The 24,140-nt window shown below is 41.6% G+C and overlaps 1 protein-coding gene across 3 annotated transcripts in view; it reads right to left on the bottom strand.

Annotated features, from left to right (window-relative positions):
- Window positions 1-24,140, bottom strand: part of LOC138977074 (multiple C2 and transmembrane domain-containing protein 1-like) — a 99,938-nt gene that overhangs the window by 6,854 nt on the left and 68,944 nt on the right. For 2 of the 3 annotated variants that reach the window (XM_070349991.1, XM_070349989.1), the window contains 7 exons: window positions 15,662-15,787; window positions 14,327-14,374; window positions 12,734-12,775; window positions 6,576-6,682; window positions 5,842-5,951; window positions 3,723-3,767; window positions 1,291-1,388 (listed from right to left, as the gene is read on the bottom strand). In XM_070349991.1, coding sequence (XP_070206092.1) covers window positions 1,291-1,388; window positions 3,723-3,767; window positions 5,842-5,951; window positions 6,576-6,682; window positions 12,734-12,775; window positions 14,327-14,374; window positions 15,662-15,787 — 576 coding nt within the window. The remainder of the gene's footprint in view (window positions 1-1,290; window positions 1,389-3,722; window positions 3,768-5,841; window positions 5,952-6,575; window positions 6,683-12,733; window positions 12,776-14,326; window positions 14,375-15,661; window positions 15,788-24,140) is intronic. The other variant, XM_070349997.1, reaches the window with a different exon arrangement.

Raw genomic sequence — 24,140 nt, forward strand, 5'->3', positions numbered from 1 at the left:
ACTGTTGAGAGGAACGGCGATTTGCACTGATAAACCGTCGTCTGCTACGACCCTTGCGTGACCCTGCTTCCGGGCTTTTCTTTTTTTAAACTTTCACAACTTCGAATTGTTCTGATCTTGTCTTGATGAAAAACGAATTCTTTTATGATTAAAGAATGTTTGTGTAACAAGCTGTCAATTTATTATTTAGATTTTAAAAGTTAGGTCTGGCGCAAAAACGAGGCGCCGTTGTTGTTAACGGAACAAGTCTACGAAAATAAATTCTTGGAAAATGTCTCACGCTCGACAGAAAGCAGCCAGGATGTTCCCGTTCGGTGAGCGTTCAAATGGAAGTATGCTTGTACTGTATTTAGACGCTCGGGGAGCTCTGTGATGGTTTACGGGAGGCTTACTGTGCCTTTAACATCAAAGGAACATATCGACATCGTCATGAAATTTTATTACCAATTCAGTGCCCCATATGGCTTTTTGACCAATCAGGACGGATTCTAGGTGACCCTCTAAATGTTATAACGTTCAGGCAGGGACCCTTTTTGTTTATCACGCTAAAAATTAACAAGACAAAGTAAAAATGTAATTCAACAATATCAGCGTGATTTATTCTAAAGAATGACACTTCAAATGCTGTCAGGTAATACTCTCTTTATCTAAAAAAAAATACCGAAAAGCGAGTTTTGTCGGTGGGTGCGTAACGGAACAGCAAGGCACCGCCCATCGTCGGAGTGTGCAATGCCGACCGCTCACTTGAAATCTAAATGATCAAAGTTCGGAAAAATCAAGTGAAATTGCGCCACTCGCTTTACATCAAATGTATCTTTACGTCATTTCCCATCTGTCTGGAGTCGGTTCTAAATCTGTCGCTCTCTGTTCAACGAGAAAAAGCGAAGCAACCGAAACGCATGTTCAACATGGTTTATCTTGTGAGATTGTTGTGTGTCAAAGGCATTTGATCTGTGAATATTCATCACGTCAGGTGTGTTACTCTGATTGGCTGACTCAGGTCACGAGAATTCTTTGACTGACAGGCATAATCAAACTGCTTATTTTTTAATATTAAATAGTGTATACATTTGTACCCAGTGCAGATAGAAAGATAAAAGAATGTTAATCATGTATTGTGCATTTTAGAGAATATTTCTCATTGAGAATGATTTACATAGGCTAATGCACAAAAACATCAAAATCGTCAACAATCGAGTTACAATGTACATCAAAATTCCAGGACGACGACGAACAATACACAGGTTCCACACATCAGCTGCAGACTGAAAGTAATATGTTCACACTAACCAGCTCACTGTCTGAAGGGACCCGAGATAAGAAATCGAACAGTTCATTGTTGCTGATGGCGTTGGGCTTACGCAGCTTCTTGGTGAACTTGTTTATACCTGAAAGTCACATGTATACTGTACTTATTTTGTACACCTGAACAACATTTATGGAAAGAATTTTGTCGTCTGCTTTGGTAGGTAGTTATTCACTATTTTTTAACCTGAAAAAAAAATTGGGTATTAGACAGTCTTATTTTTTCATGAACCAAGATGTAAATGAACGAAGTATGACATGTACATATATTATCACAATTCTATGTGGAGGGTCTGAAAAAAATGGAAGCAAACAACTTCAAACATCACTTAACCCATTCGTAAAACACCATTTTGACGTCGTCATGGAACATTGGCGTAATTTATTTTATTATGAAATAGTGTTTGTATATATTTGTACCTGGTATGTGGATAAAAAGATAAAAGAATGTAAGTAGAGGTTACACGCCGAGTCTCGGTGATTATTAAAAATAATGGTCGAAGTTAGCGGATCATGAAAAATGCGAGCTTTAGCGAGCTTTTTCATGACCGCGAACTGAGACCATTATTTTTAATAATCACCGAGACTCGGCGTGTTACCTCTACTTACATTCTTTTATCTTTTTATCCACGGAGTTGGGTAACTATATTAATTAAATGAAAATTTAATCAGAAATTTTCGATTAAATCACATATTCTTACTCCAACTCCCATAAATAGCAGATTGCTACACAAGGTGGCGGGAAACTCACTTAATTCTGGTAAGAATCCGGCCTGCTTCAACCATGACTGGTAAGCAACTACTCGAGAATCGAGACGAGGGTCGTGGTGTATGTGCGTGTGTCTGTGTGTGTGTGTGTGTGTGTAGAGCGATTCAGACTAAACTACTGGACCGATCTTTATGAAATTTGACATAAGAGTTCCTGGGTATGATATCCCCATACGTTTTTTTTCGTTTTTTGATAAATGTCTTTGATGACGTCATATCCGGCTTTTCGTGAAAGTTGAGGCGGCACTGTCACACCCTCATTTTTCAACCAAATTGGTTGAAATTTTGGCCAAGCAATCTTCGACGAAGGCCGGACTTCGGTATTGCATTTCAGCTTGGTGGCTTAAAAATTAATTAATGACTTTGGCCATTAAAAATCTGAAAATTGTAAAAAAATTATTTTTTTAATAAAACGATCCAAATTTACATTCATCTTATTCTCCATCATTTGCTGATTCCAAAAACATATAAATATGTTATATTTGGATTAAAAACAAGCTCTGAAAATTAAATATATAAAAATTATTATCAAAATTAATTTGTCGAAATCAATTTAAAAACACTTTCACCTTGTTCCTTGTCGGTTCCTGATTCAAAAAACATATAGATATGATATGTTTGGATTAAAAACACGCTCAGAAAGTTAAAAACGAAGAGAGGTACAGAAAAGCGTGCTATCATTCTCAGCGCAACTACTACCCCGCTCTTCTTGTCAATTTCACTGCCTTTGCCGTGAGCAGTGGACTGACGATGCTACGAGTATACGGTCTTGCTGCGTTGCATGGGGCCTGAGCTTTGGCCCTTTATTCGGCGGTTCTGCGACCAGGCAAATCTTGAACGCCCTCACAGTGATGTTTTGACGTTTTAAGACGTCTATCTTTTACCACTTTTTGCGGGTTCTCTAGTACCCGCTGGGGTGGTAGTAGTTGCTTACCAGTCATGGTTGAAGCAGGCCGGATTCTTACCAGAATTAAGTGAGTTTCCCGCCACCTTGTGTAGCAATCTGCTATTTATGGGAGTTGGAGTAAGAATATGTGATTTAATCGAAAATTTCTGATTAAATTTTCATTTAATTAATATAGTTACCCAACTCACATAGTTAATGCCCTCCCTACCTACCCCGCAAACTTTTGTTTAAAGGTGGTGTTTCATTGGGAATGACTATAACCGGCAGTATGCCCCGCGCATGAGCGGGCCGCTGGTAAGGGGAGGGTAACTCCCGGACCTTGTCAAGGTTTTGTTTTGTTTGTGGAGTTACCTCCCCCTGTTACCAGGATCAGTACTTCAATGTCTAAGCATCAAACGGAAGTTAATGCCTGGCAGCACTACATGCAGTTCTTGTCCGCCATGTTGAAACTACAACTCCGTGAAACGGAGGACAAAGTCACAACACAAATTACCAATACAAATGGCGGCACAAGCAACAAGAGTAAACTGTTACAGATAAGTCACTAGACTTAAGCTTGAACAACAAACTAATTGCTCGGCGAACAAAGACAAAACTTGTCTGAGTGAGCAACTGCTCTCGTCCGCCATAGTGAAAACAAAACAAACTCCGTGAAAAAGGAGAGAGACATTTTCACCGGTGAACAGTTATAAAAAACAAACGTAAACAAGAACGATCTCACCAACAGCTTAGCAAGATGTACCTAGGATCAAAGGTCCTCCCCCCAGGAGACCAAAGGCTGAAAAGCCTAAAAGAAGTACAACCACGTCTGAACACAAGCGTGTTGAATTATAACCGGCAGTATGCCCCGCGCATGAGCGGGCCGCCGGTAAGGGGAGGGTAACTCCCGGACCTTGTTGTCAAGGTTTTGTTTTGTTTTGGGAGTTACCTCCCCCTGTTACTAGGATCAGTACTTCAATGTCTAAGCATCAAACGGAAGTTAATGCTATTTATGTGAGTTGGAGTAAGAATATGTGATTTAATTAATCTTATTCTAACATTGACATGATGTGTAATATTTCAATAAATATTTTGATAAAAAATACTCCTTGGGAGCATGCATTTAACAAAATTCCTGCAGTTTTTTTCAGTTGGTGTTAGGTGAGTTGATTATATCTGTTTTCCTACAAGAAAGACCCCCATTGCCCATCCATGCTGCAGTTACACTATGTTGAAAAGTAAAGCATGTATATTTAATGCTTATCAGACACATTATGTAAGTTGGGTTACTCTCCTGAGACCAAGAGCTGCATGAATTCACACCAAAATAATCACTTTTAAATGTCAAAATCAATTAAAAAGATAGATGTCATAAAAGGAGCTTCATGCAATGTCAGAGTGCATTAGTTAATAGAAAAATATCTTAAATAGAATGTGTTTGAAAGAAGTTGATCTTAAGTGAGTTTCACAACAGTTACAGACAGAAAGATGGAGTTATCGACATGCTAAAAGCCTAGTAACACTGCTGTGAAGAAGAGCCAGACCACAGAAATTACTGTTCTACTTTGTAGCATGAAAGATCTTGTCTTATCATACTCAGACCTGGGAACCCCTGTTTTGCACTTAGAGTATTCTCAAACAAACTTGGTGTATTTTCAGAACAATGAGCGTTCTCCACACAGCATTTGAACATCCATGATTCAAACATGCTTCACACGCACCCGCACCGTTAATGAAGTTTAACAATACATTTAAAACAAATGCTTCTTTCCATGTTTACCGACAAAAACAGTAGTCAAGAAAAGTAGTCTAGGAATTTGTCTGGTCGTATTTTTTCTCCACTAACCGTAATGATCATATTCTAGACAATCATGCGTACACAATACGGCGAAATCGTATGGATTCCCAGTTCTGCATACTGTTAGTCTAGTGATGTATGAATTAGGTACAGCATTGCAAGTTTACAAAAAAAACGTGTGTTAATGTATTATTAGTGAGCTAAGTGTATTATCGTCTATTATTAGTGAGCTTGGTGTTTTATCGTCTATTATTAGTGAGCTTTAAAGATGAGAGATCGAATGATATACCTTTCTTTATGAACTTTTTCAAACCTGTAATTGTCAAACCACAAACAAATGATCCACTAGCAAAATGTTATAAAATGCTAATGTACTCCCGTAAAATAATGCACCAGGCCCGTTTGCATACACAAACAACACCGCAAACAAGACCTAACATGTGGTAAATACTATGGCTTATTGAACAACACAATATTTCATCGATCATTCGGAGATACAGTGAAACCTCTGTTTGTTTGTTTGTTTGTTTGCTTAACGCCCAGCCGACCACGAAGGGCCATATCAGGGCGGTGCTGCTTTGACATATAACGTGCGCCACACACAAGACAGAAGTCGCAGCACAGGCTTCATGTCTCACCCAGTCACATTATTCTGACACCGGACCAACTAGTCCTAGCACTAACCCCATAATGCCAGACGCCAGGCGGAGCAGCCACTAGATTGCCAATTTTAAAGTCTTAGGTATGACCCGGCCGTGGTTCGAACCCACGACCTCCCGATCACGGCGCGGACGCCTTACCACTAGGCCAACCGTGTTTGAAAACAATCTGAGACAATTAGAACTTATAAGGGAGGGAGTCATAAAATAGAGATAATTCAGTTTGAGGAAACAGCGTTTTGAAACAGAAGTTAACTGTTAGAAATGTTTAATTTTAAGTAACGCAAGCAAAGAGTTTTAATAACTCAGCACCCCACATGCTGTTAAAATGTTTAAATAATGAAAGCACCGCCATTTTAGCTTTTCTTGTAAATCATAAGCAGTTGCAAAGGGAACAAACAATTAAGATGAAAGAAAAATCTCACCCCAAGCTAAAATCAGCAGTCTGATTGGAATAAAATACAATACTAGGACACCGACTGAGAGTGCCACCACAGCAAGGGTAGACAACCATGGCACCGACCAGTTGAATGTGCTGCAAACAAAAAGGTTGGAACATATTAGTTAATCATATCAACTTAGTATTCGGTATAGCATTTGAGGCAAAAGACAATTGGCAGGCTGAAGAATATATTAGAAAAAGCTAGCAAAGCTATGGCATGAATAAGTTTTTGCTAAAAAAACAAAACAAGTCATAATAATGCATGCTGTTATCAAGTTTTTCATTATCACAGACCCTTCCGCACATGTTGGGGAGGGTTTTACCCTGTTTTACTACATGTAAAAAACATTTTTTACAACAATATGTGACCCTCCACCACGAAATGAGTCGCATGTCACCTCGCGCGGTTCTGCGCTAGGCTTAATGCAAGTCCAGGGAGTGTCTGGTAACAGTGTGAGGGTCACCTTAGTCACAGGCTTATAACTCAAACAGTTTTCGCTCTTTTCTAAAAACGGATTTCACCACTTGATAGAGCATAAAAAACTCTTTAGGAAAATGTAAAAATATGAAAATCATGCAAAGGTGACATCCCGTGGTGGAGGGTCACATATTGTTTGCAAATCAACAAAGTATCAACACAGCATTTCATTACTTGTCATGTATGGCAGTCTATACAAGACTGAAATTTTAACGAATTCATCAAGTTAAAAGGCTCACTTTTTAACTCGTTCACCAAGGGAAGCAACCATGTCCATGCCTTGCTGTACTTGCAAACACACGTCCTGTATAGACTGCAACTTCTCCTTGAAGCTTTTCTTCTCTTCCTGCAAACATTAGTCATCCTCTGTCAACATGCGTTCTACTGACATCAATGTTAACCATGATTTAGGAAGTGACATTCTCATCAAGTTCCATGCTAGTATTTCAAAATAAAATAGTTTAAATGCCATTATTAATCTAAAATGTGTGGTGTTGTGTAATGTTGCTTCGGGCAACTTAATTAACACTATGATTCATTATAGCTATAACGATAGCATACATTATGTTATGTACCATATACCGTGCAAATTTTAAGAACAGAACAGTAACAAGAATATGTACTAGTACAGGATGAAGTTAACATTTTCTTCACTGACAATAAAGTAAAACAGAAAGAGAAAAACAAAGAACAAAAGATGGAAGAAATACTGTCTGTGACAGGTCTTTTCAAACACCAGTAGAAACCGTCTAGTCTTCCTTGACAACTTAATGCTCCATAAATTGTTTTCTTCAATCATTGTGATGCAACTTTAACATCTATAAAATTGAAAACTTTTCTTGCTTGTTCTCATGGATATGGAAGGATAGCGCATGTTATTAAAATAAATCCTTTTAAAAAGACAACATTATGTTCTAATTTTAGTGACTGTACATTTTCCAAGCAAACAACTACGCGGTACATCAATATGCAATGTCTGCTTCACAAATTCAAATAGAAACGAGAGGATTTCTGTACATTACAAGTATGTTTTACAATCCTGAATTGGTATTGTCTGCTTTGAAGCTGATTTATTGTTTATACAAGGGACTTTAATTGCCTATGAGCCCTTTTGTTTTAATCACTCAAAATGTCGCTGATGGGGTCTATGTCGACCAAAAGAGTGGGATTCCCTGTAGGTGGAGTTCCTGGAGAGGGATTCCCTGTATACAGGGAATACCACAGGATTTAGTTCCTGTAGCGTGTCGCTGATATCGCTGAAAGTCACGTGATGCTTGGCGACATCGGTAGAATTTGATGTTTTTCAATCTTTTTTGATATTTCTTAGAAATTCGAGTATGGTTTGCAAGTTTTATTGCAAAACTCCACCCTGTGGGATTCCATGTATACAGGGAATCCCCCTCCAGGAACTCCACCTACAGGGAATACCACTCTTTTGGTCGACATAGACCCCATCAGCCAAAATGTCACATGATTTAATTGCCATTTGACTATAAATAATAACAAGTTGCGTAAGGCGAAAATACAACATTTAGTCAAGAAGCTGTCGAACTCACAGAATGAAACTGAACGAAATGCAACGCAGCAAGACCGTATACTCATAGCATCGTCAGTCCACCGCTCACAGCAAAGGCAGTGAAATTGACAAGAAGAGCGGGGTAGTACTTGCGCTGAGAAGGATAGCACGCTTTTTCTGTACCTCTCTTTGTTTTAACTTTCTGAGCGTGTTTTTAATCCAAACATATCATATCTACCGTACTTTCCGGGTGACAAGGCGCTTCGTTATCTAAGACGCACCCCCTTCTTTTTAAAACAATTTGTAATCCAGTCACCCATTGGAGCAGGGGGCCATAGGGCGCACCAAAATTGAAAAAGTATACCGGTAGTCGAAGAATGAAAATAAGCCGGCGAGATCAAAGCCAGGTCCATTGTTTATAGACACGACCTTCTTCCCAGGGGTCAATGACCCAGTTTTTGCCATGAGAGGTGGTTCCTGTCATATCTGAGAGAGGAAACACTTCCTGCTTCGGGGTCAGTGACCGGTCAGTGACCGAGTTTAACAGAGTCGAACTCTGTGTGTGCGGCGAGATCAAAGACATTGTGATAGCTGGGTGGCCTTGTTTATAGACACGACCTTCTTCCCAGGGGTCAATGACCCAGTTTTTGCCATGAGAGGTGGTTCCCCTGTCATATCTGAGAGAGGAAATACTTCCTGCACCGGGTCAGTGACCGAGTTTAACAGAGTGGAAATAATTATGTGTGCTCTGTGTGTGCGGCCAGATCAAAGGCAGGCATTGTGATAGCTGGGTGGCTTGAGAGCTCGAGGAAACTTGGCCAGGGCAGTACCTAGTAGCTGAAACATGCATTATCACAAGTTGTTTGACTGGTACTCAGGCGGTCTCTTTGATTTTTTTCGTATTTCATACACGGATTAGAGGCTTCCTTATACAAGACGCAGGGGCAGGGGTCGAACTAGAGGAAAAAAGTCGCGCCTTATGACCCGGAAAGTACGGTATATGTTTTTGGAATCAGGAACCAACAAGGAATAAGATGAAAGTGTTTTTAAATTGATTTCGAAAATTTAATTTTGATAATAATTTTTATATATTTAATTTTTAGAGCTTGTTTTTAATCCAAATATAACATATTTATATGTTTTTGGAATCAGAAAATGATGGAGAATAAGATGAACGTAAATTTGGATCGTTTTAGAAAAAAATAAATATTTGTTACAATTTTCAGATTTTTAATGACCAAAGTCATTAATTAATTTTTAAGCCACCAAGCTGAAATGCAATACTGAAGTCCGGCCTTCGTCGAAGATTGCTTGGCCAAAATTTCAATCAATTTGATTGAAAAATGAGGGCGTGACAGTGCCGCCTCAACTTTCACGAAAAGCCGGATATGACGTCATCAAAGGTATTTATCAAACAAGTTGCGTAAGGCGAAAATACAATATTTAGTCAAGTAGCTGTCGAACTCACAGAATGAAACTGAACGCAATGCCATTTTTCAGCAAGACCGTATACTCGTAGCATCGTCAGTCCACCGCTCATGGCAAAGGCAGTGAAATTGACAAGAAGAGCGGGGTAGTAGTTGCGCTAAGAAGGATAGCACGCTTTTCTGTACCTCTCTTTGTTTTAACTTTCTGAGCGTGTTTTTAATCCAAACATATCATATCTATATGTTTTTGGAATCAGGAACCGACAAGGAATAAGATGAAAGTGTTTTTAAATTGATTTGGACAATTTAATTTTGATAATAATTTTTATATATTTAAATTTTCAGAGCTTGTTTTTAATCCGAATATAACATATTTATATGTTTTTGGAATCAGCAAATGATGGAGAATAAGATACATGTACACGTAAATTTGGATCGTTTTATAAATTTTTATTTTTTTTTACAATTTTCAGATTTTTAATGACCAAAGTCATTAATTAATTTTTAAGCCACCAAGCTGAAATGCAATACCGAAGTCCGGGCTTCGTCGAAGATTACTTGACCAAACTTTCAACCAATTTGGTTGAAAAATGAGGGCGTGACAGTGCCGCCTCAACTTTCACGAAAAGCCGGATATGACGTCATCAAAGACATTTATCAAAAAAATGAAAAAAACGTTCGGGGATTTCATACCCAGGAACTCTCATGTCAAATTTCATAAAGATCGGTCCAGTAGTTTAGTCTGAATCGCTCTACACACACACACAGACACACGCACACACACCACGATCCTCGTTTCGATTCCCCCTCGATGTTAAAATATTTAGTCAAAACTTGACTAAATATAAAAAAGGAAAAAAAACGTTCGGGGATATCAATCCCAGGAACTCTCATGTCAAATTTCATAAAGATCGGTCCAGTAGTTTGGTCTGAATCGCTCTACACACACACACACACACACACACACACACACACACATATACAGACACACACACACACACATACACCACGACCCTCGTCTCGATTCCCCCCTTTACGTTAAAACATTTAGTCAAAACTTGACTAAATGTAAAAAATGTGACACAAACTTAGAACACCTAGCTTAACTTTATCAAAACAAAATTAAAACAAGTTGCGTAAGGCGAAAATACAACATTTAGTCAAGTAGCTGTCGAACTCACAGAATGAAACTGAGCGCAATGCAACGCAGCAAGACCGTATACTCGTAGCATCGTCAGTCCACCGCGCACGGCAAAGGCAGTGAAATTGACAGGAAGAGCGGGGTAGTACTTGCGCTGAGAAGGATAGCACGCTTTTCTGTACCTCTCTTTGTTTTAACTTTCTGAGCGTGTTTTTAATCCAAACATATCATATCTATATGTTTTTGGAATCAGGAACCGACAAGTAATAAGATGAAAGTGTTTTTAAATTGATTTCAAAAATTTAATTTTGATAATAATTTTTATATATTTAATTTTCAGAGCTTGTTTTTAATCCGAATATAACATATTTATATGTTTTGGGAATCAGAAAATGATGGAGAATAAGATGAACGTAAATTTGGATCGTTTTAGAAAAAAATAATTTTTTTTACAATTTTCAGATTTTTAATGACCAAAGTCATTAATTAATTTTTAAGCCACCAGGCTGAAATGCAATACCGAAGTCCGGGCTTCGTCGAAGACTACTTGATCAAAATTTCAACCAATTTGGTTGAAAAATGAGAGCGTGACAGTGCCGCCTCAACTTTCACGAAAAGCCGGATATGACGTCATCAAAGACATTTATCAAAAAAAGGAAAAAAACGTTCGGGGATATCATACCCAGGAACTCTCATGTCAAATTTCATAAAGATCGGTCCAGTAGTTTGGTCTGAATCGCTCTACATGCACGCACACACGCACGCACACACGCACACACATACACCACGACCCTCGTTTCGATTCCCCCTCGATGTTAAAACATTTAGTCAAAACTTGACTAAATGTAAAAATTAGGAACATACTTTCTGTACTTAAATTAAAGGCAAAACCATAATGAAATATGACTCTTCACATCATATATGTGCATTTAGCTAATTAGATGTTACACTCCTGACCAAGATTTCACTAATTGCCTTGTGTATGGAACATAATAATTCATGGGAAGTACCAGGTATACTTGTCTTAGTACTGTGCATGGACTACCCTGTAACAAATTGTCTAACAGAAAAAAATGAAGGGGTCTGCAGACAAAGAAGCTCAAAATCCAAGAGAGTTTACATGTATAATGAAAGTTGTGGTATAAATGACGAAGGGGTGAAGAGATGGTGATACAATTAATGTATACATTTTAAATGTAGAAACATGCTTAAAATATATATGGCACATATACAACTACAAAATTGTCTCAGCGTACAATTATAATATAGTCTCTGCAAAATCACAACAAAAAAGAATGAAGATATTCTTCGACTGTCCTTCCTCTTTTTCTCTCTCGATCTTTTCTTTTGATTGTTGTTCAAAGCTCAAGATTCTAATAAAAGGGTTTTATTCTAGATTCAAAAGTAAATATTTTTGTTTATGACAAAATTAAGCAGGGTAATTTCAGGTAACTATGATAGAAATGGTGGTACTTATTCTAACTACTGATAACAAATGTAAAGCAGCTTTCTCTTTGAAAAAAAAAAAGTAATTTTATTTAGGTATGGGCTTCATGCTGTGTTCCGGGTTCATCTTTGTGAGTAACCACATATCTCACCTTTTCGTTCATCTGCTTTCCATTGTACAGCACAGAAATACATAATTTTGTTATAGTAGCTGGATCTTGTGATTGCATTCTATACATTGCTTTTTACAATCAACTTACAAATAAGACCTGGAAAAAAAACAGCGCAAAAAGAAATTATAATAGAAATTACACAAATAAATTAATGATTGTATGTCCTGGCCTTCTCTTGACTAAAATATCTTCTGCAAGAGATATTGAAAAATATTTCTAATAGAACGTGTTTGCCTATTAATTACTTTTTCCCCTTTCACTTCTACCCTGTAGCTCATCTTTTTCAACAGTGAAGCATTGAAGTTGCACCAAGAGACACACACGCTCACACACACTCATGCACACACACACCCTCTTTCTCCCTCTCTTCTCTGAGAGTCAGTTTTGGTCATAAAACATAACCGGAAGAGACATGCCGACCTACTTCTCAAGTTCCTATAGTTAAAATAAAAACAACTGAAAATGAAAAAAAAAACATGCCAAATAACACACCCCCCCCCCCCCCCCCCCCACGTATTCTAACCCATGCAGCCACACACCATTTTACCTTCAATAAACATCTTAACTATGAAGGTAAAGGGAATATTATTTAAATAAACACAGACTTCCTAACCAACCAAGCCCAAATAAAAACAACAAACATAAAATCAAAATGATAACATAATTGCAACAAATGCAACTTCAAACAAAATACCTGTACTACTGCATTATTGACTGGGTTGAAAATAGCTAAAAACTGAAGAAACATATTCAAGGCCAAATGAGAGTTATGCACTGAAATAAATCAGTCATTTAAAAGAAGAAAAGTAAATTCAAGGGTAGTAAACACTCGGGTGAATCAACTGATAAAAAAGCATACAATGGAACATAATATACTACAATGAAAAATGATGAGAATGAAATAGCAGAGAACATATACAAGGTAGGCTTCCATATATTTAGATTTACAGAGATGTGGAGTTGTTTGCATGTTCTTCGTTTACAAGAACAGGAACTTATAATACATGTATACAAGCTATTTTGTGCGATACACAAACCGACTTCTTTTTTAAAATACATGTGTTATTCCAACAGAATGTAAAGTGAGAGAAAAGCTTGAAAATTGCTTTTTGAATCGTTTGTTTTTTTAGGTTTGATGAATATGAAATAACAGCACACTACATTTGAAGGAACCCAAGTGCTGCACACAAATCAGTCACCATTTGAAAACAAATCTGCCACACAAGAACACCTGTTTACTGCAGGAGAAATGCACAGCAAATCAACAGCATTTGAGAAAAGAAAAGAGACTTTAACGTGGAAAGAGCTCAGCTAAAAAAGGTGCATAAACCCAGAAGGCTATGTACACAGAGATTAGCTGTGACACTAGCTACATAAGTAAATAAACAGAAATCAACACTATTTCTGAATATTTGTTTACCTTCACTTTGGAATTCTAGACAAACAGACAAATTGCAACCGATACAAAAACAACGAAACAAAATTGCACTTAACTCAGAAGCAGAAAACATACAACAGAGAACTCTCAGGGTCATCAGTTAACACATTGAGGAGTTTGCTACATATCGCTAGTGAAAGCACCTCATAACATGTACTCTACATCATTGCTATGGATATTCTATTTCGGCAGAAGGTGCAGACTGCTTACATTTATCTCATTCATGAAAATTAGAAATACGCCATGATGATTTATAGCCATGCAAACACAGTGCTTGAAGAATTGAGAAAGCTCTATTAGTGTTATTATGCTTCTTAATTCTATGCTGGTTTTGGCCAATTTCTATCAGAAATGATAAACACAAAGCAGATGTTCATCAGCGTTACAACAATGCAACATCCTCCGACACCAACTTGACTATAAGACTTGACTACCACAAGATCAAATCTGTTACATAAACAAAGAATATTCTTTTCCTTCTATTTTGTAAAAAAAACCTATTTTGTGAATAACTATACAATACCTTCAAATCTCACACAGAATGACATTCACAAGGCTTCTTTGCCTGCATGTGTACAGCAGTTTCATAATTTTATTTTCTTAACTCCGAACCTGTAGTGATGATTAATATGTAAGAATGTTAATGTCCTGTTAATCTCGTTTTACTTTCTGTCTTTTCTACATTCACAATCTTATGTTTCCACAACTTAACTATTTAATGATTAACTGATAGTCTATTCCTTGGCCGGGCTTCCTGTACAATGACAACATTCATGCACTGACAACAACATGACTGCTGGGTTACATCTGTCCTCTTTAGCACAGGAGGCATGCTGCCTTTAATGTTACCTTTTCTTTCTCCTCGTCTTCTTCCTCGTCTTCCTCATCGAAATATTCCTATTAACAGAGAAAGGCAAAGGTGAATTTATATGTTATAATTCATTGCAATGTACACTAGAACAAGTCAAAGTCTAATTTTTTATTTTTTACTTATTTATTTAATTCATTTTTTTAATTTTTGTTACAGAGGAAAATATGAATAGTCAGCTTGATTGGCTAATTTACATTACAACGAGAACAAAATATCACACACTAAATGTTTCAAAATAAATCTGAACAAGAAGGGCAAAGCCCATACGACTCACATGCTTTACACATTTTTCCTACCAAAATACATGTGACCTTGACCCAAGGTCAAGGTCATGCAACACAAAGCTGTTAATTCAAGACATAGGAAGTACAATGGTGCTTATTGGCTCTTTCTACCATGAGATATGGTCACTTTTAGTGGTTCACTACCTTATTTTGGTCACATTTCATAAGGGTCAAAGTGACCTTGATCATATGTGACCAAATGTGTCTCATGATGAAAGCATAACATGTGCCCCACATAATTTTTAAGTTTGAAACAGTTATCTTCCATAGTTCAGGGTCAAGGTCACTTCAAAATATGTATACAATCCAACTTTGAAGAGCTCCTGTGACCTTGACCTTGAAGCAAGGTAAACCAAACTGGTATCAAAAGATGGGGCTTACTTTGCCCTTTATATCATATATAGGTGAGGTATTGAATCTCAAAAACTTCAGAGAAAATGTGAAAAATGTGAAAAATAGCTGTGTTTTAGGCAACATTTATGGCCCCTGCGACCTTGACCTTGAAGCAAGGTCAAGATGCTATGTATGTTTTTTGGGGCCTTGTCATCATACACCATCTTGCCAAATTTGGTACTGATAGACTGAATAGTGTCCAAGAAATATCCAACGTTAGTTTTCCGGACGGACGGACGACTCGGGTGAGTACATAGACTCACTTTTGCTTCGCATGTGAGTCAAAAACGATCTAATTCCCTAAATTTTGAAACTTTAAAATTCACCATGTTTTTACGAGTCAAAAGACTACTTTAGTACTAACAAACTCAAAACGCTGCTTGCCAAAGAGTGTCTTAGTTCAACAAGGACATTGTTGACTTATATAAGTTATTAAAAAACAACTTGTGAACACAATAGTCCGCTAGCTGGTGCAATGTTCTCTGAACCAAATTATATGATATCCTAGTACAAATGACATGATTTTACCAACATAATATGGTATCACAAAACAAAATCACAGTGACACAATGTGACTTTCCCGTTGCTTGATCGGAGGGGACACAGTGATGCATGCGACGTACTTGACCTACTCACATCTTCAACTTGCTCGCGTTTGAAGGCCCCCACAATCTGAGCAATGATGAGATTTTTGAGGAAGATGAGCAGCAGTGTGATAGGCAGCATGTACATCTCAAAGTTCCACACCATCACAAGGAACACCTGTACACACACACACAATTAGCAATGACACACACACTTGTCAAATATCACAGTAAAGTGCTGTTCACATGGCAGCTAGATTTTCAACCAACTTTTCCCGAACTTTTGTTGATTGGAAATCGCTCCTGAGTTGTTGAGGCCAAGTCGATTTAAGACAGATTTAGCTGCAACTCGACTGGCCTTGCCTTCAAGTCTGCCGAGAATTTCCGCTTAAACTAGTTTAAGCGTTTGCGCCGTTTACATGGACAGCAATTTTGATTTAACTTGGCGCAGACTAAAATTGCTTGAAAGTTGGTAAAAGGTCTGTCATGTGAACAGCACTTGACACGGTAACGGTGCCAGTCACAAAGCAAAGACACCAGGAACACAACCTATCACTCACTGATACTCGAAAAATTTTAATTAAATTTTCATTTGATTAATATACTTACCCGAATCACATAATAGTATTGACACACTTCGAGATGCTTAGGTCATGATAAAAGCTACCCGTCTAAGTACAAGGGAAGCAACCCCAACTAAAAAAGTGACAGCACCATGGTACTTGCCACCCGCGGTTGCCTCCCATTAGTGGGTGACTATGTCACCATTGGTGCCTACCACGTGATAAACATCAATCGACTTATAGAATACTAAGAAACTATAAAGCGGGGCAGGCGGGAGGGAATTACCTATGTGATTCGGGTAAGTATATTAATCAAATGAAAATTTAATTAAAAATTTTCGATTAAATTACATATTCTTACTCCGAATCACATAATAGCAGATAACTCCAACAAGGTGGTGGGTAAGATCAAAAAAGTTCAAACTCACTCAAAAAACTGGAGAGGCATCATCCAGCCGCCGCCAAGTCAGGAATGGACCATGATCCATCCTGACAGAAGGCAGCAATAAGAATCGGAAACCCGATAAGTACAAAATCTGAGCGCCAGTAAACTAAGCGCAGGACGTCATCCAACCTAGACCGTAAAACGGCCGAGGAGGAGGACCGGGCCCTAGAAACATGAGCTCGGGCCGAGCAGAAGGGGAAGAAAAAGAAGGCTTTAACAAAGGTGGTGGGGAGATCCCGAGCCACTCTAAAGCCTTGCCCAAAAAACTGGCCCGCTGCCAAAAGTCAGGAAGGGCCCCATGAGAAAGAAAAATCTAACTCACTCTAAAACCCCTGACAGGAACTGGCCCACTGCCAACAGACAGAAAAGGACCGAGAACCATCCTGATGACGGCGCGATGACTCTCAAGCAAAAGTTGCAAAAGACAACATCAGAGAGCCCTGAACCGAAAAACAGCCCAGAAAGGGGCTCAAGTCTTGAATAAACCCGAGCCGAGTAGAGGGACAGACAAGCTGCCCCCCCCCCCCCTTACTATTGGAAGGAAATGCCAATACCCTGGAAACGACCATGCGTAAGGTTGACCATTCATAAATGAAAAGGACCAACCTTCACAGAGACCGTAAGACAATCATGCCAAAGTATATAAACCTTGGGATGGAGTGAGGCCCGAAAGGCCTGAGAGATACCAGTCAGCTCCAGGAAGGAGTGACCCATCTCCAAGAAAGAGAGAGAGACAACTGAGTACAAGATACCAAAGTCCAACTCAAAGAGAAAATCTCAAAGGAGACGGTCACCCGTAGTCCTCTACCAGTCCATGCGGAAGCATAGAGAGAGGTAAAAAGAGGAAGCAGCGGCCTACGATAAAGCGTAAGCCATCGGAAATGCGGAGATCCCGGTGGCCAAAGCCTGATGTGACCGGTGACCCTAAACAAAATGACGAAAAGTCAGAGTGTTCGCAGAGCAGTCTGCTTGTAGGTAATTGAATGAAAATCAAGAACCCAAGACAGAAAACAAGACTGGAAAGGAAAACCGGAAAACCGTGAAGCCAACCAGCGTTAGAACGAGAGTTCTCAGGGAAAAGGGCCCGAAGTAAAATTCGCGGCAGACCAAACCCAGAAAAAATTCCTGAGTTTGGCTGAAAGCCAAACACGTCTGATTACCTCAAAACCGAGAATCAGACACGGAAAACAACAGGCAAACGTCAGTAATAGTTGCAAGTGGTAGAAGGGTGACCGTGACACTGGCAACCCAACCCACCGGAAGTCGACCCGACTCGCCTCATGTCGGGATGAGGGAGAAGAGGAAGAGACCAAATCTAAAGACACGGGGACCGTAGTCGCCCGTGCCAGGCAGGAGACTATTACACGGGCTAAGGCTGGGAGCCATAACGCCCGTAGACCGGCCATAAAAGATGCTGGACTAAAGCCCGCACCAAGAAAACCGGAACATTAACTAGACCTCTGCCGAAAGGAGAGGAGTAGCCAACGAAGCTGAGAAAAGTGATAGGCCACAAGAATGACTCCTCACCATGCATTGCCAAAGCAATGCAACCTCAGGAAAATCTGAATGTAACTTCTGAGGCCAACTCAAGTAAACCTTAAGTTTGGACGAAACACCAGAACGAGTCCGATCGCTAGAGAAAGACAGAGTCAGACTCGGCGAAAGACCAACTAGGACCGAGTCCATAAGAGAAAGCAACACCACCACCGCCGACGGAAGGAATGGCTGTTGCACCAGCTGAGGCTAAAAAACCCGGATGCCCGAAGGCCGGCTGTTGTTCCGATAACACAGACTACAACGTCTGTGAAAGAAACAACCTCTCCGGTTAAACCTGAGCTGAGGACTTAGCCTGAAAGGGCTGAGTCTGCTAGGTAGAGCCTGTTTTGCTGCCTCAAAGCTTGAAGAGCAAAAGAAGAGACCTGAAGGTCTCTATGAGTCTCTATCTCCAACCTCCTGGCCTCCAAGCCGGGAAGCCGAAGAGAGACCCATTCACCGAGGGTGAAGAACTATAAGGGAGTCTCTCGTTGATTCCACATAAAGCTAGGAATGGGCGAGGAACAAGTCCCGTCTGTACATGACCGCATGGCCATTGTGCATAGAGGACGACCTCCTCTGTTCTAAATTCACCCTAGCAAAGGTGGAGAAAGCGTCCCCTGCGTCCTGCTCTTACTGAGTGTAAAGGTCGCCAAGGACTCCGTAAAGGAGTGTCTCCGAAAAGGAGGCAAGTTCCAAAAGCTGTCTGCCCACTTCCTCAGAGGGGAAGAGAGTCCGCTCAGAGAGCAGGGGACTCAAATCGTTCCCCAAAGGCTTCGTACAAAACCGAAGGAGTTCCGGCGTGACCGGCAAAGGTGCACGCGGAAGGGCAAAAGACGACAGCAAATTCCACCTCATTGGGGGTGAGGCTTGCCCTGGGACACGCCTCTACCCCTGTCCGAAGACGACCTCTTGCCCGAACCACAGAAAGGGGCATGAGGCCTCTTGCGGGAAGCAGGGTGCGGCTGAGCGGAGGTCTTAGTCTGCTTAGACTGAGCCTGCTTCTGCAGCTTCAGTGACTGAAGAGCAAAGGAAGAGAACTGAGTGTCTCTGTTGCTCTCAATCTCCTGCTTCCTGGCATCAGAGGCCAGGTGGCAGAAGAGAGAGCCCTCGACAAAGGGCGACGAACGGAGGGTGTTCCTTGTCGACTCCTTAGTGGACTGGGAGTGGGCAAGGAACAAGTCCCTTCTGCACGTGCCGCGTGGGCATGGTGCAGAGAGGACAACCTCATCTGCTCTTCGTTCACCCTAGCAAGTGTCGAGAGAAGAGTGGAGATGTCTTCCGCATCCTGCTCTTTACTAAGAGGGCACCAATGACTCCGTAAGAGCCCGAGAAAGGGCTCTAAGGAGCGTCTCCGAAATGGAACTAAGTTCCAAGAGCTGTCTGCCAACTTCTACAGAAGAGGAAAGAGTCCGCTCAGAAAGAGGCAAACAAGAGTCCTTCTTCAAGGGCTTCGTGAGAAGCGGGAGAAGTTCCGGTGTGACCTGCAAAGGTGCACGCGGAAGGGCAAACAGCGAAAGTAAGTTCCGGGACAACTTTGGCATAGGCAACTTCCTCTGAGCCGCGGGGGGCACGAAGGAGGAAGCCTGAGCAGGAGAGGCGAGATATTCCAGCGCCAGTTCCGGAGCTGAACCGTGCGGAACCAGCAACGGAACTGAGACCGAAGGGAGACCGCTGCCGGAAGGCATGGTCTTGGCGAAAAGCCTTGAGAACTGAAACGCCACTGAGGGCAACTCAAGAAACCGGAAGTAGCTATCTTCCTCCTTCGCCAACCGGAAGTCAGCCATCGCTGAAAGCGCGGCCCCAGAAGGCTTTGCCGACGACGCAGCTCCCTCCGGAAAATAGCGGAACGTGACCTCCGCGGCAGCCTCAAGGGCAACCTTGAAGCTGGCCGGAGCCCCCGAGAGCGTCTGCTCATCGTCAACGGACCTGGAGTCCGAAGCGACCAACGAAGGGGGGTGGCGCAAAGCCACCAGAACCCAAGAAAGGACGCTGCATAAAGAGGCCGGAAGACTGAAGTCCGTCCTGCTGGAAGTCAACCGAACTCATATCCTGACTAAGAGGAAGCTGAGCAGAGTCAAAAACCGAAGCTGGAGGACGTGTGGCATCAGCAGCCCCCGCCACCGAAGTGTGTGGCAGCGGCTGGCTCACCTGAGGTCGGAGGCCCGTATGCCCGAAGGGCAAACCGTGTCCAACGTTGCGTGACGATCCAGAGGAAGCGGCAGGAAATGAACCGGAAAATCCATGCGGAGTCGGAAGTGCAGCTGAAACAGCGGCGCTATGCCAGATCTGTTGCTGCACAGAGTGAGGGCTGAAGCCCGGAACCCCGTAGGTATGACCTTGAGTCAAACCGGAAGTGACAGTAGCCTGTGCACTCGAGGAATGACCTGCATGACCTTGAGTCAAACCGGAAGTGACAGTAGCCTGTGCACTCAAGGAATGACCTGTATGACCTTGAGTCAGACCGGAAGTGACAGTAGCCTGTGCACTCGAGGAATGACCTGTATGACCTTGAGTCAAACCGGAAGTGACAGTAGCCTGTGCACTCGAGGAATGACCTGTATGACCTTGAGTCAAACCGGAAGTGACAGTAGCCTGTGCACTCAAGGAATGACCTCTAATTCCGGCGGGAGCCAGAAGGACAGCTGCCGGAAACGGCTGCTGCGGTAAGGCGTGGTTCAGACCGGACGTGACAGTAGCCTGTGCACTAACCGAAGAACCACTACTTCCGGCCAGAGCCGGAAGCCCAGCTGTCGCGGACGACTGCTGGTGTAAGGCGAAGGTCGAGCCGGACGTGACAGTAGCCTGTGCACTAGCCGGTGACCCTCTACTTCCGGCTGGAGCCGGAAGCCCAGCTGTCGCGGACGACTGCTGGTGTAAGGCGAAGTTCGAGCCGGACGTGACAGTAGCCTGTGCACTAGCCGGTGAACCTCTGCTTCCGGGAACCGGAAGAGCAGCTGCCGTAAACGGCTGCTGCGAACACCAACCTTGCTGTGACCTTGTCCCCTGAGGGACATGCACTGTTACACTACTGCAAGCAGTAGACAACGAGTGCAGGCCACGAAGCGAAGACGAGGGTCCCGGCGGGGAAAGTTCACAAACATCACGGTGGCCGGCAGTCTGGTCAAGGGCGGACAAGGTCACTGAAGGCCCCGACATCAAAAGAGACGCCAAGGAATGAACGTCGCTTACCCCCAGGCGGGGGACGGTGCTGACAACAGCGTCCGTTCGTGACATCTCCTCGCGGACGAGGCTTCGAATTTCTGGAAGCAAAGAGGAGATCAAAGTAAACACCAGAGCAGAAGCTCTGGTGCCACAACCGAAGACGAAAAAGCGGCCTTAGAGGCAGACGCAAGCGGTTGAGAGCCGGACGGCAACCGTCCGGCGCAGAGATCGGTAACGAAAACGAAGTTTTACTCTTAGGGTCCGACACAATGATTACAGGATTCTTGCTAGAAGACACAGGTGCAGAGGATTTGGGCGTACCAGGGCCCTTGCCCTTACCCTCAGCCTTCGCACCCCTCTTATGATCGCTGTCGGCCATGTTAAGACCGAGAGAAACAAGTAAACAAACAACTGAAAATAGCAAAGTCCGAACGGACGCAAAATTTCAGAAGCAAGCAAGCGCACACAACTAACACATGCGAAGTAGCTACCGAAAGGCAGCTAAGAACAAGCTAAAAATAGTGTTAAGCGTCCGCACGGACGAAAACAACAAAATAGCAAAGGCAACGTGCTAGCAAAAAATGGCGACCGGCAAGGAAGCCAAAAACTACTGAGAACTTCAAAGTCCAACGGACTAGCGAAATTAACAGCAGAACAACAACAACAATCAATCAATCAATCAATCAATGACGCTTATATCGCGCATATTCCGTGGGTACAGTTCTAGGCGCTCTGCAGTGATGCCGTGTGAGATGAAATTTTATACGGCCAGTAGATTGCAGCCATGTCGGCGCATATTTACCTTTCACGGCCTTATTCCAAGTCACACGGGTATGGTAGACAATTATTAACTGTGCCTAAGTAATTTTGCCAGGAAAGACCCTTTTGTCAATCGTGGGATCTTTAACGTGCACACCCAATGTAGTATACACGGGGGGTGGTTCGGACACCGAAGAGAGTCTGCACACAAAGTTGACTCTGTGAAATAAATTTCCGCCGAACCTGGGATCGAACTCGCGCTGACAGCGGCCAACTGAATACAAATCCAGCGCGCTACCAACTGAGCTATATCCCCGCCCCGTCAAAGACTAAAAGGAATGATCTCACCAGCTGTAAAGCCAGCAAGAAGACGGGGGCCGAGGCCGGTGGGTGTCAGCAGACAACGAAACAGCCAGAGCAAAGTGAAACACGACCGTCTCTCTCAAGTGATAGAAGTCGATTGATGTTTATCACGTGGTAGGCACCAATGGTGACGTAGTCACCCACTAATGGGAGGCAACCGCGGGTGGCAAGTACCATGGTGCTGTCACTTTTTTAGTTGGGGTTGCTTCCCTTGTACTTAGACGGGTAGCTTTTATCATGACCTAAGCATCTCGAAGTGTGTCAATGCTATTATGTGATTCGGAGTAAGAATATGTAATTTAATGGTGGTTGGCTAACAGAACTTTAAACAGACAGGCAACTGAATGTTCAACATTTTTTGACTGGAACAGATAACCTCAATGCAACATCCATGATGACCCAAAGCGAATAAATTGTGCACACAATTCTCAACAACGTAAGTCACTAATATCATTGGCAATAGGTTCACTCACTTTTACAACACATGATACGGGGTGTGAGTATGAGATACTAAGGATGTGAATGAACTGGCCATTATGGCTAAGTGTGGAGAACGTATGTCTGTCATAATGTGGGTAGGTGGGGAGGGGCTGGTGAGGGAATGGGTATGTGTGGTTAAGGTGGGTGCACGAAGGGCTGAGAATTGTTGGTCAAAGTTGGAAATAGGACTAGATTCACATTGATGTGCCAAGCTGATCTATGCAAAGGAAAGCGAGCAGCACTTGCAAAAAAATAGTTGTATTTCTACTTTTTTTTTTTACATTTAGTCAAGTTTTGACTAAATGTTTTAACGTAGAGGGGGGAATCGAGACGAGGGTCGTGGTGTATGTGCGTGTGTGTGTGTGTGTCTGTGTGTGTGTGTAGAGCGATTCAGACTAAACTACTGGACCGATCTTTATGAAATTTGACATGAGAGTTCCTGGGTATGAAATCCCCGAACGTTTTTTTCATTGTTTTGATAAATGTCTTTGATGACGTCATATCCGGCTTTTCGTGAAAGTTGAGGCGGCACTGTCACGCCCTCATTTTTCAACCAAATTGGTTGAAATTTTGGTCAAGTAATCTTCGACGAAGCCCGGACTTCGGTATTGCATTTCAGCTTGGTGGCTTAAAAATTAATTGATGACTTTGGTCATTAAAAATCTGAAAATTGTGAAAAAAAATAAAAATTTATAAAACGATCCAAATTTACGTTCATCTTATTCTCCATCATTTTCTGATTCCAAAAACATATAAATATGTTATATTTGGATTAAAAACAAGCTCTGAAAATTAAATATATAAAAATTATTATCAAAATTAAATTGTCGAAATCAATTTAAAAACACTTTCATCTTATTCCTTGTCGGTTCCTGATTCCAAAAACATATAGATATGATATGTTTGGATTAAAAACACGCTCAGAAAGTTAAAACAAAGAGAGGTACAGAAAAGCGTGCTATCCTTCTTAGCGCAACTACTACCCCGCTCTTAATCTTGTCAATTTCACTGCCTTTGCCATGAGCGGTGGACTGACGATGCTACGAGTATACGGTCTTGCTGAAAAATGACATTGCGTTCAGTTTCATTCTGTGAGTTTGACAGCTACTTGACTAAATGTTGTATTTTCGCCTTACGCGATTTGTTTACATTTAGGGTCGTGGTGTATGTGTGTGTGTGTATGTGTGTGTGTGTGTGTATGTGTGTGTGTGTGTGTGTGTGTG

The sequence above is a fragment of the Littorina saxatilis genome, linkage group LG1 (assembly GCF_037325665.1).
Source record: "Littorina saxatilis isolate snail1 linkage group LG1, US_GU_Lsax_2.0, whole genome shotgun sequence".
Classification (NCBI taxonomy): Eukaryota; Metazoa; Mollusca; class Gastropoda; order Littorinimorpha; family Littorinidae; genus Littorina; species Littorina saxatilis.